We start from the raw sequence: 20,642 nt of genomic DNA on the forward strand, positions 1-20,642 counted from the left end.
CGCAGTGGATAGAGCATCGGCCCTGAAGTCAGGAGGACCTGCGTTCAAATGTGACCTCAGACCAAATACTTGACACTTACTAGCTGTGTGAGCCTGGGCAAGTCACTTAACCCCAATTGCCTTAAAAAACAAAAACAAACAAACAAAAAAACAAACAAACAAAGAATAAGTCCTGTGCGATGAATACGCTGCACAGCAGAAGTAAGGTGTGCACCCAAGGAAATAACTATCTGGATAAAGCTCCTTGAGAGCAGGAACCATCTTTTTTCTTCATATCTTCAGTGCAGAGTAAAGTGCCTGGCACATAGTGTTTAATTAATGCTTACTGATTGACAAAATATATCAGTATTATCTTGTAGGTCAGAAGAGTCTAACATTTAATTGATCATATTTCTTCAGTAGTTCAACAGGTCTGGCACTTTGTCTTTCAAGTTATTTCCTTCATAAATGTAAATTTCCTTTTTTGAATATCAGCCAGTCCTCTGACAATTGACACAGCATCCATTGCCACATCCATTCTTCAAGTCTTTCCTGCTTGATAGGACCTGCCAGAACTTTAGTTCCATATAGCTCTGGAGAACACAGGGCCATCTCCACATGAAAATTGGTCAATGAAGTATGGCTTTAGTGGAGAAGATGACTTTTTTGGGGGGAGGGGCTGTTCTGGACCTCTGATTTCTTTGGCTTAGAGAATTCCTAGTAAGGAAACTCCTTTTATCATTGCAAATCAGCAAGTGCTCTATGGTCTTAGAGAGTTGCCTGAGCCACTGAAGGGTTAAATGCTTTGCTCAGGGTCACTGAACTAGTAGTAGGTGTCAGAGGCTAGATGTGACCCTAGATCTTCCCAACTTCAAGGCTAGCTTTCTATTGAGGATATAATTGAATGCAAACTATTTTAAACAATTGTTATTCTTTGTGCTATGTTATAATGACAGAGGAAAAGAGACGTAAGGCCATATGATACTAGAGTATCAAAAGAATTACCATTGCATCATTTGAGAAGAGTTGGAAGAAAGAATTTTTTTTTGGTAAAACAGGTCTGAGAAGGATTATTGAGCCCATAGACTTTAGGAGAGTTGGATTATAGAAACAAAATCTATCCTATTTACATTAATAGATTTTACAGCCTTCCATGGTATATGCCGCAATTTTACCATTCTGAGCCTGTCCTCTGAACATTGGGTCAAAATGCCACAGCACATTTTGACAGATGCCTTGCTGTTGAGTATCTCTTTTCAATGATCAATGGCCAAATGGAGATTGTAGGGAAATGACCCCTGACTCTCCACAACACAGGAAGAAATTACATACTCTGCATGGTGCTAGTGTGTCTGGATATAGCTCTAATATGTATTTATTTCTCCTGTAAAGGGAGAGACTTGGGAAAGTATAAACCCATTAGATTTGAGCAGCTTATTGTCTCATCTGACTCTGACTACTTTCTTGGGGATGGAGAGTAGTGCTCAATGAGGAAGCAGAAGGAGGAAATGCCCAAGTTCTAAACACAGGGACTTTAGAAGTAGTGTGATTTGGTTGAGGAGATGGACAGAAACTAGAGAATAATTGAACGTCCTATAAGTCATGCAGGCCAAACTGTTTTCTGGCTAGAATTCAGTGAAGTGTGAATCAAAAATCTATGCTCTGAAAAATGCATCTGTGTTTATGTTTTGGTTTAGGTAGAGGAAGGTTTAGGTTTTTTATGGGGTATTTTTTAGGATTTAGGTTTTAAGAAGAGGACAGAAGAAGGGATTCCCTCTTTGGTTTCTTGGTCAAAGTTTCTTGTGGAAAACTCTAAATTCCTCAGCTGAACTAAGGAGGGATAATGATTTATTTCCTAATGTAGGAAAAGCTATTCCCATTCAACTTATGGTTTAAAAAGTACTTGCCCCTGACCCCCCCCAAACAAATTCCCAAAACTAAGATGTAGGTAATGCAAGTATTGTGAGGAAACTGAAGTTCAAAGAGGTGACTTCACCCAGGAAGTAAGTGACGGAACCAAGAATCAAATTCTGGACTTTTTACTCCACATATAGCGATACTCTTTCTCTTTTGTCTCTAGGATCAGTAAACTGGAGTTAGGTGTGGTAGTGACATTGATTCTTCCACCTCTATAGTCTAGGGAGAGCTAATGGAACTGGGACGTAGAGAAAGTGGAAGTAGTGACATAGAGCGAAAGAGACAGGGACAGAATTAGGGTGAGCTGTGGAAGCTGGTTGGCATTCTGCCCTGCCTCAGTGAATCATATCACAGGTAACCCCTTCTACCCTAGCCAGCTGAAATAATAATCAGGAAACTGGCCCAACCCATCATAGTTATGTCCAAAACAACAGTTGTCCGGTTTTAGAGAAAGCTCTCAAACTATGAGAATTGGCAGTTCTCATGGGAAGAAATACATTTACATTATCTGTAACTGGAAACATTCTTGGCAGGGCTGGTCAAACTCCAATATGAATTAGTTAAGGTTAGTATCAATGATTCCATAGTTTTAAGGATACTATGTAGGAAAAGGATTTTTAACCTGAGGCCTATAAACTTGTTTTTTAAAAATATTTTGATAACTGTATTTCCATGTAATTGGTTTTCTTTGTACTCCTATGGCTTTTATTTTGTGAATTTAAAATTTTTATAAGAAGGATCCAAGAACTTCACCAGACTACCAAAGGGGTACATGACATAAAATAGGTGAAGAAACTAGGGACGTACCCACCGAATCTTACAATGCTTCTTCTGGGCCTCAGAAGCCATCTAGTACTATCTTAACCTCTTATTTATAAAAGAAGGAAACTGAGTCCCAGGAAGATTAAGTGCACAGCCCGAAGATAAAAGAAATAAAAGTCATGCAGTCCTTTTGTTACCAAATTTTCATGGACTGTCATGCAATGTTTAAGTTGGAGAGGAGTTCACTTCTTCAGAGTTCCCTCCTTCTCAAATACTCATCGCTGGTCCAGATGTTGAACTATTACAATTTTTTTTTAAATAAGTTCCAGGAGCTACAGTAGAGAACAGAAGAACTCTGCTTTTCCTTTCAAGTCCAGAGCTGTCAGCTGAACCTGGAGAGCAGGCAACACAAACACACACTTACACCCCCATCTCCTGCTTACTCTTCATTTGTCTTTTCCTTTGATTTTTTCTTCATTTTTTGTCTTATCCCTCCTTCTCTTTCACTTGTTCTTTACTTTCACCTTTACCTTCTTCCACTTCTTTGTTCCTCTTCACACACCTAAATTCACTCTGGGCATCATAGGCCTAAGATGGCCACAGACTGGATAGGTTTAGATCTGAGAGTTTTCAGGACTTCATTTCATTATTCATATCTGCGTATGTGCTTTCTTTTATCATTCATGCCATTTTCTGGGGAAAGTGACCATACAGGTAAGTAGGCATAACTAGACTCAGCCAAATCTTTTTATTTCAGGAGACTATAACCTTTTTCTCCAGTCCCACCCCACATCTCGCTAGACTTAGCATAGAGGACAATTTTTTTTTTTTGGCCCAGCTTATGATTTTGAGACAGCCAGCCAGGTTGAAGCTTTGGGTGCTGGACACAATAGGGGTTGCATCCGAGATTTAAATTCTATTTAGTACAGTGATCTCAAATTTTGCTCATTAAGTGAATTGCAAATGTTCCCAAAAATAATGCCAATGATTTTTATTTTCTTTTTATCTCCAATATTTAAAAATATAGCAAAATATTATATATTTGTAATGTATAATTTATACACACATATAATTTAATCTAACATCCTTGCATGATTCTAATTGCTTTGATCTTGGAAATAAACCAAAAGGAAGATGTGAATTAGGCTACAGTGTATATTTAATTCTTAGTGTTCTTTCTGATTATGGAAACCATTTTTCCTTGCTCCATCAGCCTCTCTTTTTTAATAATTGAAAACTACTGTTCATTATTTACACAAAACTGTCTCTCTAGTCTGCTTTCTATAACCTTTCCCCTCTTAGGAATTTTAGGAATTCTCTGACCTTCCTGTGGGGAGATCGCAGGCCTGTTTTATCCCAGATGTGGGGCATAGTAGTATGAGATTTTTTTTTAAATGTTACTACATTTAAACAGACTCTCTTTTAACCTATAAGCAAAATCACCATTGAAAGCAGTTTTTAGAATATCAAATAGTTAAAAACATATATGGGCTGGTTTAAATTTTCACCTTAGTAAATTGCACTCAAACTCTATGTGCAAAATGTAAAAATAGACAGCACTATAAAGTAATAAGGAAAAAATGCTTGTATATTCTATGGCCAGTGTTTTTGTATATGTTAGTATATACATATATAAACATATATATGTATCACATGTGTATGTATGTATGTGTGTGTGTATTCTATCTCTACTTCTAGATATCTTATCTATCCTTTTCAAAGATCAAAACTCTGGCATTCCAAATCCTTTGTTGCATTGATGCTATTATCTGCCACTGGGAAAAAGTTTTGAGAGATGTTGACCCCCTTTTTGCTCATAAACATTTGTTCATTGCCTTCTATGTGCCAGGCACTTTGTTAAGCACTGGGGATACAAAAAGATGCAAAAGACAGTCTCTGCCCTCAAGAAGCTTATAATCTAATAGGGAAGATAATATGCAAACAAATATATACAAAGAAAGCTATATGCAAGGTAAATAGAAAATGATTAGAGGGAAGGCACTAGAATTAAGAGGGGTTGGGGAAGGATTCCAGGAAAAGATAGGATTTTTATTGGGACTTAAAGGAAGCCAGGGAGGATATCTGGATGGAGCCAAGGAGAGAGAGGTTGCAAGCATGGGGGAACAGCCAGAGAGAATACCCAGAATGGAGAGATGGAGTATCTTGTTCATGAACAGCCAGGAAGTCAGGATTACTGGATCAAAAAGTACATGTCAGGAAGCAAGATGTAAGAAGAATGGCAAGTCTTCTTACTTTTTTTGATCCTTTTGCTCCTTCTGCTCAACTGGTCCTGCTGCTTCTTCACATTAGTCATAACACTTTTGCCTATTTAAATTCTTAAAGATTTATTAGTTCAAACACTTAGTATAGGAAAAAAGTGAATTGGAGAAGGATCATTTAAAAATATTTCCCACTTTTTCTTCTTAGCCATTCATATTCCCATTGAAGTAGCATGAGGTTTTATCATAGAAAAAAAGACCCAACATTGTATGATGACCGACTTTGATAAACTTAGCTCTGCTCAGCAATGCAGTGATCTAAGACGATTCCAAAAGACTCATGATGGAAAATGCTATCCACATCCAGAAAAAGAGTTATGGAGTCCGAATGCAGATTGAAGCATGCTATTTCCTTTTTAGTTTGCTTTTGTTTTTTCTTTCTCATATTCTTCTTTCACGACATGATTAACATGGAAATATATTTAATATGATTGTACATGTATAGTCTATATCAGACTGCACGCCACCTTGGAAAGAGAGGGGGGAAAAGTTAGAACTCAAAATCTTGTAAAAGTGAATGTTGAAAAATGAAAATAAATAAATAAATATTTTTAAAAGAGAAACAACTTACCTGTGTGAGAAATTATCAGAGAGAAAATAGAATGACCTTTTCTCTTATTGTTTGTGTAGTATTGTTTTTCTCCTTATAGATTGTGATATCTTCAGTGAAAATGCCTGCATGTGGTTTGTGTGTTTGCTTGACTCTAATTTTTAGAAACAGGATTCATTAGTCATCAGTAAACTTCCTCACATAGTCTTTACTTCTAATGAGTTTTTATAAATATTAGAGAAATCTATACTCACAAAATTTTCTTTTCAAAACTCAGGACCAAGTAGTACCACTTTAAAAAGTACATAGAGCCCTATCTTCCATATGTTTCCCACCATGCCTTGCTGATTTATCTTTGTTTTTCCTCTTTCAGGACATTTCAAAGATGGTTTGGCTGCCTTTGCGACTTGGAGATCTGATGCCACAATGAGGACTCACACACGGGGGGCTCCCAGTGTGTTTTTCATACATCTGTGTTATTTAGTGGCAGCCTACGTCACTGACGAGAACCCAGAAGTAATGATCCCCTTCATCAATGCCAACTACGACAGCCACCCAATGCTGTATTTTTCCAAGGGGGAGGTAGAGGAGCTGCAGGGGAGGGCAGCCAGCACACACCGGCACATTGCCGCACGGTTAACTGAAGCCGTGCAGACCATGCTGTCTAGTCCCCTGGAGTATCTTCCTCCTTGGGATCCCAAGGATTACAGTGCAAGGTGGAACGAAATCTATGGCAACAACCTGGGTGCCTTGGCAATGTTCTGTGTGCTGTATCCTGAGAACATCGAAGCCCAAAATATGGCCAAGGACTACATGGAGAGGATGGCTGCTCAGCCTAGTTGGTAGATTTTTGTCCTTTTTTTGTTCTTTATGTATAAATACTGATACTTGCAAAGGAATGAATGAATTTGGGCTCTAGTTAAAGCACTATAAGTTGGATTCTCACATAGCTTTTGCCTACCATTAAAACTGGTACCTAACATTTATAAGCCTAAGCAGAGTTTGAAAATTGCACCCTGGCCGTAGTGTGTTTCACTCTAATATAATAAATAATGTTTAATAATGCCCTCTCATTCCACATATCCCCCCCACTAGTGCTCCCCAAATGGATACCTACTTTGGTCACTATTAGTTGCAGCCTTTCCGGCCATGTGAGTTCATCAATGTTCCTTGAGCTGTTGACAAGTTTGAGACAGTTTGACATCTAGAAGTTTTTCTTATCCTTACTTTTATGATTAAAATTAAAATATTTAGGCAAAATCTAGTCAAGTGGAGCTATATGGCATAATAATAATAGCTAACATTTATGTAGAGGTTTAAGGTTTACAAAGTACCATACATATATTGATCTCATTTGATTTTCACAACAACCCTATGAAGTAGGTGCTATTATTATCCTAATTTTATGGCTGAGAGAGATGAAGTGACTTGCCTAGAGTCATATAGCTAGTAAGTGTCTCAAGCAGGATTTGAAATCACACCTTCCTTACTCCAAATCCAGCTCTCTATTCACTCCTCACCTCATTGCCTCTAAAGAGGGTTGGTGTGTAGTCAGGAAGACCCCACTCTCATTTCTGACACATATTTGCTATGTGATCCTAGATTAGTCACTTAACCTTCCTGACAGACAGACACACAGAGAGAACATTTATTAAGCACTTACTATGTATCCCAGGCACTGTACTACGCATTACACATACAAATAGAAGCAAGTAAGATAGTCCTTGCCTTTAGGAAGCTTCAATTCTAATGGGAGAAAACAACACATAAAGAGGTGTTGGGGGAAGGGGACCTCTATAGATGCAACCCAGAGGTCCAGTTCCCTGTAAAATAAGGCAAAAAAGCTCATCTATCAGAGCCAGGAATGCCAGGGGTGGAAGCCAAGTTTCCTGTGGAGTAGAGAGAGTCTGAGTGTAGGGTCATGATGAAGGGACTGCAGGAAGTGTTGTGGAAGCCTGGGTCCTGGCAAGAGACCAGGCAAAAGGCTTTCTTTATTGGAGACTCAGGCAGCACTTACTGTAAGTTACAGATGAAATAGCCATCTGCATCTGTGGAGGGAGTTTCCACACTGCTGTTACCAAGAAAATCACAGTTTAGGGAAGGAAGGAAGAAAGAAAGAAAAGAAGAAAGAAAGGAAGGAAGGAAGGAAGAAGGAAGAAAATGGAACAAAAGAGAAAGAAAAACAAGGCAAGAAAAAGGAAAGAAGGAACATGTAGAAGAAACTTGGGCAAAATTTTCAGAATTGAATATATAAATATTGTAAGATTTAACTGTAATACTTTCCATTTTATGTAACAGGCATATTTTGGGATATCATAGATCTCATTTGACTATTCAATCTGGAGTACTTGAGGATCTCTTTGTTAGTAGTGGAGGCAGACAATTAGGTCTTATTTAGCTTTTCTGACATTGATGACAGAGAGGAATTGAAACTGTCACTATGACTCGACAGAGTTAATTTATCACTAAAGGATTAAACATGCACTCATGTACGTGTATGCATCAAAATATGAATCCTTATTATGTAATTTACATTCTAAAATTCATAAGCATGAATGAACAGCTTCTCCCTTGTTTGGCGCAATTAAAAATGACAGAGATTGCTTAAAAAGGTGATAAAATGACTTTAACCACCAGTGTTAGTGGTTCAACCAATCAATCAACCACGAGGCATTTATTAAGCATTTTCTGTGTATGAGACACTAGAGATACAAATCCAAAATAACAAAACAAATCCCACTCAATGACTATAAACTATATGACATTTCGCTTTAGCAATGAAATTGTTTCTTGTCACTTGATGGTATTAGAAATGTGAATTTTTTTTAAACATTTTTTAAATATTTTTAAACAATATGTTTAGGTTTTTAACAAAAAGCATCTTGCCAGATGTCAGAAAGGTGAAGGCGAATATTATGCAAGTTTCCTGACTAATTTCTGCCAATTTCTGGTTAAGAGCCCTGTTTGCCCATAAATCTGGAAGAGTTTCCTGGAACTTTATGAGGGGGAAAAACTTCTGGTAAGATTAACTTAAAATTCAGATCAGAGACAAATAGTTTAGACTGTTTTGTTCATTAAAATAAGGCTATTTTGAAGGGTGTAGTTATTTTAGGCCTCCGAGATATGATTTTGTTTGGGTTCAATTCTTCTGCACAGGTTTTTTGGTTCTGCAGCATTTGAGTACTTCCCCGAGAAGAAAGAAAGAATATACTTTCAATCTTTATTTGGAGCAAACACTTAAAATATACAACTTACTAGAAGTCATTTCCACTTGGGGAAGTCAATTAATCAAAAATGGCAACCAAATTTACTATCCCAGCGAAAGAAACATTTGTCATTCTTAACTGTGGCCTTTTTTTCAGGATCCATTTTACACAGATATTAACTTTCAAAGAGTTTATAAAGATAAGTAATTTAGCAGATGTCTGACTTCTTAAAGACAACAATAAAAACATTCCCAAGTGTTAGTTGTAATAGAATGTTTTTTAATTTCAGCTAGTAAAAGAGAAGACTGCTGTGAAAGACCTTTTTTTAAAAGCATTTTTTATTAGTACGCCAAAATCAAGACCATTTTATAAAATAATTCAGTTTTATAATATAGTACAAAAACAGCAGTATATAAACGTTCACCTCAAATGCATGTTCTCACTAGAGGACCAGATATGTCCTGTGGTTTGAGTGAAAGCAAGTAATTTGACATAAAAAGTGCTAGTTTTGATCTAGTTGCTAAAAGTTCAGATTCACACATTACTAGAGGCACATTGCAATTCACTTATAAATAAGGAGCATGGTTGGTGACCTGCTTAGGGAAGACTGATGAAAGTAGAAATCATAAGGAACCTCCATGTCCAGCCAACCCAGCCCATACCCTTCCCCTTATCCAAAAAAAAAAAAAGTCTAGAACAACAGAAGGGACAAATGGTCATCCAACCTTTGTTTGAAAACTCAAGTGAGAGAAATCAGTATTTTCCCAGGAAGCTCATTCCACCCGGGGCAAACTGCAATTGTTAGGGAAGGGTTTTTTGGTTTGTTTGTTTGTTTTCTGATCTCAAACCCAAATTTGATTGCTGGCCTGGTTCCCTCCTTTGGAACAAAGCAGAATAAGCCTATTCCCTTGTAGAATGTAGATGTAGCTTTATGCTTTTATCTTTTATTTTAAAAAAACAAAGCAGTGGCTTGTTAGTATCAAGCTAGTGCTCTTTCCTTGGCCTGTATCAGAAATTTAATGTTATCCTCACAGGAGGTGGCCTGCTTACAAATGGATAACCAGTTTCCAGCTTGGGAAGTGATTGGAACACCCAGAATGTTAGTTACTAACTATTTTGCCTTGGTTAGCACTGCTTTGGGATTGTGTTTTTAATAGCTTCATGGAAATTTTAATAGTATGGCATAATAATAGAGCACTTTCTTTGGAGTCAGGAAGAACTACCTCTGACTCATACTAGTTATGTGACCCAGGGCAAGTCACTTGATCTATTAGTGTCCACACTAGATTTCTAAGATCTTAAGTCATAGTATATTTGTTAGTCTACATTGGTAAAGGGATTTTCCTCACCAAAAGTTACAGAGGCCCTTGAAATGACAGTTCTGTAGAAAATAAAACATGCAAAATTTAATTTTTTTAAAAAAATTACCATGCCTATAATCCTTTTATATTCTATTTTGCAATTGGACCTTTTATTGAAAAATCTTTTATCATCCCAATAGATGCTGTTGATTATGTTTTTAAAAAATAAGACAACTAATAATAAGTTACTCAATATGACTAAAATATAAATTTTGATATGCTTTTGGTCTAATTCAGCATGGGCATATATTAGCTTTCTTAATCTATAGCACAGGTACATATGGGTATGTCTGTCTCCTTTGATAGTAGTTGTAGGGTATGGTTCTATAATATTTGACTGCAGAATGATAAATAAGAAGCCCTGTTTCCCTAAGAGAAAATCATTCTCTATGTTGGAGCAATAACATAAATAATTTCTGTTTGAAATACAAGATATTCCAAAAGTCTTAGAGCAATCTCAAGCTTAATGAAACTTAAAACTGTGCTAAGTCTTTTGGGACATATATTGCCAGGTATGGTGGCAGAATATTGTAGTTCCTTCTGAGGAAGGAAGTGTGGGAGTTGGGAGCTGAATGGCAAATCTCCTGAGCTTGGGAGTTCTTGATTGCATAGAGTAAGCCAGTGAGAGAGGCAGCTAGGTGACCCAGTGGATAGAGCACTGGAGTCAGGAAGACCTGAGTTCAAATGTGACCTCAGACACTTACTAGCTGTGTGATTCTGGGCAAGTCACTTAACCTCTATTTGCCTTAATCCACTGGAGAAGGAAATGACAAACTACTACAGTATTTTTGCCAAGAAAACCCCAGGGACAGTATTGGCATGCTGTGGTCCTTGGGATCACAAAGAGTTGGACACAACTGAACAAAAACAACAAAGCCAATCAGGTGTCCACTCTAAGTTAAGCATTGGTAATGGTGAACCCCTGGGAGCAGGGGCCAGCATATTGCCTAAGAAGCAGCAAACTGGCCCAAAGTGGAAACAAAGTAGATCAAAGCTTCTAGGCTAATCAGAAGTGGGATGTGGGGAGTGGCCCCTACATTCCCAGCCTGGGCAAGAAAGAGACACCCAGCTAAAAATAAATAAACAAATAGAAATAAATAAATAAATGGGTAAGTAGATGAGTCAATAAGAAAATAAATAGATGGATGGATGGATAAGTAAGCAGATAAATAAATGGATAGATAAATTAGAAAATGAATGAATGGATAAGTAAGGTAAGTAAATAAGCAAATAAATACATTTAGTGTGCTTATTACTACTGAATTAAGGTGGCAGACTTGCCTGAAAAAGTTGAATTGAATTGTTGAATTGAAAGACCCAACCCACTATTTCCAAAACCTAAGACCTCCTCTGTGTTTCTGCAGATGGTCATTTGGGTGGGAAGTACTGGAGTGTAATATGCAAGGCAGGGAATGCCTACTATCATTAGATATAAGTAAAGTATCAAATGAGAGCATGTCTGGTTTTGCCATGTACCCTCCTGTAAAAGGTCACTTTCATCATACATAACACTTTCACCCACAGTAGGATACCATTTTGTATATAATTCTGTATATGTGTTTTTTATTTTGTTTTGATCCAGTAGAACTATGATTTCATTGGTATGGAAAAGTCCAATTCAGAAACTTTCTATAGTATTTCAGGTCAGGCAGTCCTCTTTCCCTTATAATCTTAGAGCCACTTGGCATACTGAGAGGTTAAATGACTTACCCATTCTCACCCAGCCAGTATGTGTCAGAGGCAAGACTGGAGCCCAGGTCCTTCTTACTCCCAGGCCAGCCCTTCTGGTATGTATGCTCAAAGGAGATGAGAGTATCTGGTTTGGAAGTTTGTATTTTTCTTTGGAGCCCAGGTCCTTCTTACTCCCAGGCCAGCCCTTCTGCTATGTATGCTCAAAGGAGATGAGAGTATCTGGTTTGGAAGTTTGTATTTTTCTTTGGGAAGTGGAGTCATTTCTTGTCTCATTGCTCAAACATCTGTTCAACACATAGACGTTTCACTGGCTTGGTTTTCTTCAAATTTCCACTAGTGATCCACTGGGCATTTTCTTTATGAGTACATCATAATACCAGCAAAGGAGACAAAGGGGATATACAATGATTTGCCTTCTTGACAAGCAAAAAAAAAATTCCCCCCCCCCCAAAAAAACCACATCTGGGAAATGCATGTACCAAAAAAAAAATCTATGAATATGTTATATTTCATTTGGCATTTGGTAATTCAACAGCTAAAAAAAGGTAATTTTATTTTAGTTGTCATTTTAAAAATCCTCTTTTTAAACACATGCTTAAAAAAGATTTAGAAGGCTGCTGTTTTATAAAAAAAAAATGACCTTTTTATATGTCCAGTTGGTAAAACATATACTATAAAGGAAAAAAAAGGAATTTATTCTAATAATTATGAAGGTGATAATGATGATTTAAGAAACTACCTCTTTCTTTCTTGTGTCATAAATGGAAGTGGCTCTTTGTGGTTTTGTAAAAGCGTTTGTAATAGGCTATTACAAGCACAAATTATCATTATTTTCCAGAATGATGTAAACAACCCAGTGGCATCTCTGAGTTTGAATCAGCCTTTCAAATGGGCTTACTTCCAACTGAACTCAACCTATCCAAGGACTGCAGTGTTCTCTGCTCCTTTCCCTTTACAAGTCCTAATTTACAAAGCTACTTTATCCGTTAAAGGGAGATGCTACAAAACCCAGTGGAATTTAAAGTATAGTATCTCTCTTTTATTTTTTGAAGAGAGTCTAACTTAGCCTTAGACTCTATTCTTTGATACTTTTAATGGATCTGTGGTTTCATCCCTGTGACTATTTCTTTTATCCATGAAAATCAAAACCCCTTCTCATACCTTCATACCCATGTAATTCTTATCCTTGTCTTTCCATAAATCCTCCATAGAAGATCCTTCCAACTTTCCAGAGGCCTTCCTCTAACTCTTTAATGACAATAGGACACAATCTGTTTTTGCTCCATGACTTATCTACCACTTTTGCTGGTCATACATCTCCTTGGTGATGTCATTTATGCCATTTCTTCTATACAAGTCATCATTGGCAACATGGTGGGACCTACTAAGATCTACTCAAAGATAACACAGCTCTAAGTTTCCTTTAGATTCTGTCCTTTTAATCAAGGCTATGTTGGAACCAGCAGCAACTGGCTCACCAGTTGTTAAATCTTCAGTGTGGACATTTACACCTTGGAAATCAGCAAAGCCTACAAATCAGGGCTTCATTTGTTGTTTTGTTGATTGTTTAGGCTTAAGAAAATGATAATGGTTAACAGTGCAAATCAGACTTAAAAGTGTGTTGTGTGCATACATGCCCCACCTCTTCCAGACAGTCAGGTAAACATTTACCAGCATGGTAATTAATTTACCAACTTGAAATTTAATTTTTTAACTAAATCAAAATGTATCATTTTGATTTTGTTACCCCTTCCTTTCTTTCCAGGTGATTTCATGATTTCTGAGAGCTGAATTAAAATTTTAATTTCTTTTTGATTCTTGTTTGTAGAATCATAGGTAGGTTTACTGGATTACATTTGGGCTGGGAGATAGCATGGTTCAGAGGAAAGAATACTAGCTCTGGTGTCAGAGAGTTCAAATCCTATCTCTGACTCATCCTTCTTGGGTGAGTCACTTCAACACGTTAAGCCGCCGTTTTCTCGTCTCTAAAATGAGGCATTTGGGCTGTGTTCTATTCCTTTCCAGCTCTAAAACTATAATCCTAAGAACCATTCTCCTCTGATCCTGACTATACATGCTGAGGCCCGTGAAAGAAACTGATTGAGTGCTAAAAAGAATTTAACACTACAAAGAAGAAAATGAAATTTTAACAATTAAGACTCAAACAGATTTGTGATTTCATCGACATGCAAGTTTTCTGATGATGAAAATTACAGCTCATACATGCATACCCATTCTTGTCCGTGCCCTCCCATCAATTTCCCAATGGGAGTCCACTGAAAGTGATGGCGATCCTCCTTGCTTTCTCCTTACATGGAGGACACCAGTGAAACACCTATGCTTTCTGCCAGTAGCCTACACTCTTAACTCCTGACCTTTTCTTCTTTTTCGATCATGCAAATATGTCTCTGATGATGTCCCTTTCCAATATCAACTATCTTCACATAAAAGACCTCCTATGTTCCTGATATAAAGGAAGACTTCTGAGTAGTCTACAAGTCTTTGGCCTCTATGGGCCTCTGATTCTCTCTCATTCCTAATTCCTGATCTACATTTTTCAATATATTTCTCTTCCTCCTCTCCTATTTCCCTCTTGGGATTGAAGTCACCGATATTCAAAGTACACATTGATTTAATTTAAAGAAGCTAACCATATTCTTCATAGAATTTCTCTATCCAGTCCCAATAACAGATATTGGTGAATAAGTTGCAATTATTTTCATGGTTGTCTTTTTGTGAATATTTATCATGAGCATTATAATATGAAATGACCAAATATCCATTGAAATGGTGTTTCTTGTTATTTTGGGAAGGGTCTGTAGTGTATGATAAAACCACCCCCAGCCCCTTTATTTGCCTTGCCACCTTTAAGAAATCCTTTAAGGCATCTTTATATTTAGCTGCAATTTCCTTCAGTCTTCTGATTTAATTTATAGTGATAATGCCAAAATTTGATATAATTCTTTTTCACCAGTAATATGTTCATTTAGTCATGGAGCAAGAGTTTTACATTAAGAGTACCAACAACTAAGTTAAACCTCACAGATATCCTAAAAACTGTGATTCTTATCCCCCTTTGCCCCCTATTCCATCACCTTTCCTGTAGTAGCAAAAAGAAGCTGGACAGGATTGAGGGCAGTTTTGTAATTTTCATTGCATCACAGGTTACCATTTACAATACACTTTTGCTAAATTGGTGGATGGTAAATTCTATTCAGTGAGGTTTAAATTGAGTGCTTTTAAAAAATGATACCATTTCATTAAATCTGGTTTTATGTAATCTCCCTTGAGATTTTCTTAGCACTGTCTTCTAGTTTGCTAGTGTACTAGCTTTGATTTATAAATGTGTTTTGACTTTTCACATGTGGTCCTTCATATATACACCAAAGCTCTAATTGATTGGATTCTATGTAACTGGAGCCCTCCATTAGCTTTTATTTTCAGCACTTGGGTTTTAGGAGAATAATAGTAACAATAAAGTAAACCGAACACAGGAATTTATTCCAAAACATAATTTCCAGTGTATGCCTCAGAGTCAGTTCAGTTTAGCCCAATCCCTAATATCTTCTACACCTAAAATATTGGACAATTATAGTTGATATTCAAAATAATAATGCTAACATTTTCCATTTACAAAGTACTTTCCTTGAATTATGCTATTTGATCTTCCCAATAAGTAAGGGAGCAGGGGAAGGTGGGGGAAGGGGGAGAATAATTTGTCTGACTTCACCAGTAAGGAAATTAAGGCCCAGAGAAATTGAATAGCTTTCTCAGTGCCATCTAGTGGAAAAAAGTGCTAAATTTGGAGACAGAAAACCCCTGAGTCAGATCAAGCTTCTGATACTGATTAGCTGAATGACCTTGGACAAGTCTCTTAACTTATGAGCCTCAGTTTCCTCATCTATGAAGTTGGGAAAATAATGCCTAGACCTACTTAACAGGGTGGCAATAGGGAGTGAATATGATCATTGTGAAAGGCCTTGCAGATCATAAAGCTCCATAAATGTCAGCTATCGTAGCTAGACAGAGGTAGCTGAGGTACATAAACCTAAATCTTCTACATCAATATCTAATTCTGTCTTCCCTGTACTATCCATCTTAAGGCCCTAGAAGATTCTGAATCATTTGCTATATATTATAAACCATTGCAAAGCAACCGAATTGAAGCACATGTTGATTCTTGGAGCAGCTAGGTGGTAAAGTGTAGACAGCGCTGGCCCTGGAGTGGGCAGGACCTGAGTAATTCTGGACAAGTCACTTAACTTCTTAATCCCTATTTTCTACAGCTGTAAAAAGCACCTACCTCAAAGGGTTGTTGTGAAGATCAGAAGAGATAATATTTGCAAAAAGCACTTAGCACTGTGCCTGACACATAATAGGCTCTATGTAAATGATTATTCCTTTTCCCTGAATATTTTCATATTCTCTAAAGTTGTATAATAGTAATAATTAATAGCTAACATTTATACAGTGCTTTAAGGTTTGCAAAACACTTTACATGTATTGTCTCATTTGATCCTGACAACAGTCCCATGAAGGAGATGCTGTTATTTGTCCCCATTTTTTAAATGAGAAAATTATCACAGAGTTTAAGTGACTTGCCCAGGGTCACTTAGCTAGTAAGTATCTGTAATGGAATTCAAATTTAGATCTTCCTGGATCTATGTTCATCTTCCACTAGACATTTTGTCTCTTCTGTCTGTTGTTTCATCTGGCCTGGAGAAAATATATAATTTCATCTACAGTAGATTTCACACACCCTCCTTGGCTCCAGTGATGTGTGGTTGAATTGCAAAATATGGTTTGAGTCATTAGTTTTCTAGCAGTTTTATCATCAAACAGAATATAAATCACAGAGAAAAGAAATTACTTCATTATTGCTTTAAAGCCAGTCAGCAACAGGAAACTAGGAAAACTGATTTAGGCAAATAAATTAAGTTAGAGAAATAACTAGCTTTTATTCCCAACAGATCAAGAGTTTATTAGATCCTTGTTATGAATTGCAAGCCTTGGGGGTGAATGTTGAGTGTGTATCAAAAAATAATCATTGGCATATTGAGATGGACAAATCAGTGACAGTACCATAAGTATTAAGATGAGGAATTTGACTCTCTCTCTCTCTCTGTGTCTCTCTCTGTCTCTCTCTCTCTGTCTCTCTCTCTCATATTGCCCAAATAAATTCCCAGAGAGCTGTTTCATGGGTTTTCTCTTCTCTACTTATTCTTCAATTAAGTCTAGGATTTAGGGAGAGATTGTTGACAGACAATCTGAAATTTGGAACTGTAGAACTTTAAGCAGAAAGACTAGATTTTCCTCTTGTCACCTTATAGCGAAGTAGTCTGGAGAACTTGGCCTATTTCCATATGGGAGCCATAAAAGCAAGACTCATAAATCCCCCCAGAAGATTTGGCAACTTTGTTCGACTCCACAGTGAGTTTGGCCATTATTATTATTATTTTTACAGGATATTGAGTATGTCCAGGAAAGGATGGTAAGGATAGCAAAAAGACTCAAAACCTTGCTGTAGCAGGATGTAGTAGGGTTGCTTACCCTGAAGAAGAAAACATGTAGGTGATTATGATCACTGTCTTCAAGTATTAGAGGGTATTTTGTGTCAAAAGGAATTGAATCTATTTTCCTTGGTCTCAAAGGGCATTAATTTGTAGAAGTTACAATGCAGCAAATTAAAGAAGACTATTCTAACAATTTTGTCCAAGGTCAGAATGGGCTGGCACAGGAAGTCAAAAAATTATGAATTCAGGGGTAAGGTGAACCTCAGAGATCATCTAGCCCTCTTCATTCATTTTATATATAGGCAAGGCTATTTATACTCAGTTTAAATGACTTGTCCAAGGTTGCACGGCTGGCAAATGGAAATAAATTATTATTGAATGGATGAATCAGGATTTGAGACCTGTCTCCAGAATCACCATGCTTTTCACTACATAGGACTGAGTTCCCTATCACTAGAGATCTTCAAATAAAGGCTAAATGCTCATATGTGATGGATATTTCTTAGGTAAAGATTAGATTAGATGGTTTCAGAGGTTCCTTCTGATGCCAAAATTTTATTAAAAGTTTCAGTTCTGGCATACTTTTCTCTCTATCTCTGTTTCTTCATCTCTCTTCCTTTCTATCTGTGCTTATGACTGTGATTTAAGTCACTTATTACAGCTTTTGACACACAGTAATGTAGTGACACTAAAGTAATCGTTATTTCCAAAAAGTTTCACAACATTAACTTATATGAAATTTCTGAATATGGAGTTAGGAACTTGACAAGAATGATTTTTCTATGTTTGAGTCACTTAAACAGGGAAGTTGTTGACCACACAAATAAAAATGAAGAGACTTCTGCCAACTTTCTACATCAAAGACACATGAAGTGTAACTGAAAGCAAGAAAGAAAATAAACTGAGACAAAGAGAAAGATATACTAACAGGCAGCAGCTCTCATAAATGGTGGGCATTTCATTTTCTATCTTCTGGTTTTTCTATCTTTCTAATAGGCAGTAATGATACTGTTATAATATTGTTTTATACCTACTCATTCAGGGTATTTTGATAACAACAAAGATCAGTTAGAGAGAATTCTACGTGTGATTCTTTATGTTGGATGTGTCAGAAAGTAAGCTTTAAGATTAGTGATAGTCCCTAGGGGCAGCTAGGTGGCTCAGTGGATAGAGCACCGTCCCGGGAGTCAGGAGGACCTGATTCAAATCTGGCCTCAAACACATAACACTTACTAGCTGGGCAAGTCACTTAACCCCAATTGCCTCACCAAAAAAAAAAAAATTTGAAAAAAAAAGGTAATAATTTCTAATGGCCTCTAAGGTAAAATAAATTTTTCTTCTGATTTACTCTGTTGTTATAGTATATTTGCATTTTTAAAAACCTATACATTAACATGTTAGTAGGGTCATAGATTTAGAGCTGCAAGAGATCTTAAAGTTTCAACATCCATATTTTTCAAAGAGGCAGCTTAGGAATAGAGAGCCAAGAAGTAGTTTGCCACAGGCCACTAAGGTAGTATGTAGAAGAGCCATGATTTGAATCCAGTCCCTTCTAATCCATCATTCTTTCTACTTTGCCATGCTACCTACCTTTTGAACATTAGAGTTTTGAATATTCGGATATACACACAAACACACATATACATATACATATACATATACATATCTACACATACATACATTATCTAGCTATCTTTATCTGTCTGTCTATCTAGTATTAACATCCTCCATGCCTGGAATGCTTTCCTTCTTCACATTCTACTTTTGGCTTCTCCTAGCATCCTTCAAGACTAGTTCAAATCCCCCAAAGCAGAAAGCCTTTCCCAGCTCCCTTCCTCCTACTCCCTCCCCTCGGAAATTACCTTCCATTTCCACTATTTACATCTTAGATGCTTGTAATTATCTACTTGTTATTTCTCCCAATAGAATGTGAACTCCCAGCGCAAGGACCATATTTTTGTTCTTTGTATATCCAGTGCTTAGCATAATGCCTGGCACATAGTAAGCATTTAATAAATGCCAATAGACTGATTGACTTGATAAATATTGGTCGAATTTAATTTAATTATATGTGCCATAAGGAAAGTAGTACAAATAGTAATATTCTTCAAATGAGGAAACTGCTGACAAATTAGGAAATTGACAAGACCTTTGCAATTTCAATATTAAATATTAAAAATGACAAGGTCATTGAAATTTCACACATTACTTCACCCAAAGACCCGAAGCAAAGGGTTTGTCTGTTTTAGTCATTTTGTTGTGTCTATTTTGTTTCTTAAGTAAAGTCTGGGCATTTGCATTGTTTTATTTTCAGATGTCTTTATCCATTAAATACAATAATCCTTTCATCTGGTGGTTTTTAAAATGTGTTGGATTGCTGGTTTTCAGCTCTTGCTTAAACTCAACTGTAGCAAAGACTGACTAAGGAGTGAGATGTGATGATTAAGCCTATTTTGATGCTGGTGGTTTCTTTAATTTTAGCAAAGGTCAGGGTGGTTAATATCCTCAGATTCCTTTTTCCAGTTTAATTCATTTTCAGTGTAAGGGTGCTTAATAACCTCAGATGCCTTTTTTCAATTTGATTCATTTTCATTTCAATTTAGTTCAGATGCATATTGACCTCTTTATTCTTATGCAAGATGTTTTGCCACCTCCACATGAGGTACAAAGATGAATAAGTTCTTGCCTCTAAGGAGCTGACACTGGATTAATACAACCAAACAACAAAAAAACCCCACTATATAACAAATAAATAAATATGTGTGAACAAAATGCCATGGGGATTCATTGGAGAAAGAGCTCATGTCCACCACCTGTCCCTCTTCCACCTTTTGTTTTAGACGCTGTAATCAAATCAATACTACCATTATTTCTGCAAAGGACATGATAGTTGATTGCCTTATGGGGATCAGTTCACTATCCCTGTGACTCTCTAGAGCAGAACTTCCTTTAATGTCCAACATATGCCATTATCTCACCATACTGGAATGTAAGTTCCTCAGGGGCTGGAATATCTCATTTTAATTTTCTTATTTTTAGTGCTTAGTACAGAGCCTGGAACAGAGTGCTTAACAAATGATTTTTCTTTTATTAATTCCTACAACGCTGATTACTCCTTAGCCGTGTTATTCCTTAGCTTTGCATTCAAGGCCCTCTATCGTCTGACTCTAATATATCTTTCCAGGTGTATTGCCTGCAATTCTTCTAATCAAGCCCTCCACTCTAGCCAAAGTGGTCAATTCATTATCTAGAAAACATGGTTTATACTTTCCTGCTTCCAAGTATTCACTCAAAGTGTCTGCAGGCCTCAGAACTTAAATACTCAAAATACTCCTTGTCCTTTAAGGCCCAATTTACCTCCTCTAAGAAGTTTTCCTTGACTG

At 36.8% G+C, this 20,642-nt stretch overlaps 1 protein-coding gene across 5 annotated transcripts in view; it reads left to right on the forward strand.

Moving 5' to 3' along the window:
• The window catches only part of DSE (dermatan sulfate epimerase), a 98,408-nt gene that overhangs the window by 37,051 nt on the left and 40,715 nt on the right, over positions 1-20,642 (forward strand). For 2 of the 5 annotated variants that reach the window (XM_027848518.1, XM_027848517.1), the window contains one exon: positions 5,861-6,329. In XM_027848518.1, coding sequence (XP_027704319.1) covers positions 5,914-6,329 — 416 coding nt within the window. In that variant the 5' untranslated portion in view covers positions 5,861-5,913. Of the gene's footprint in view, positions 1-5,860; positions 6,330-8,350; positions 8,507-20,642 lie in introns of those variants that run through there. The other 3 variants (XM_027848519.1, XM_027848520.1, XM_027848521.1) reach the window with 3 other exon arrangements.

This window comes from Vombatus ursinus, unplaced genomic scaffold, assembly GCF_900497805.2.
Source record: "Vombatus ursinus unplaced genomic scaffold, bare-nosed wombat genome assembly UNPS02006779.1, whole genome shotgun sequence".
Lineage (NCBI taxonomy): Eukaryota > Metazoa > Chordata > Mammalia > Diprotodontia > Vombatidae > Vombatus > Vombatus ursinus.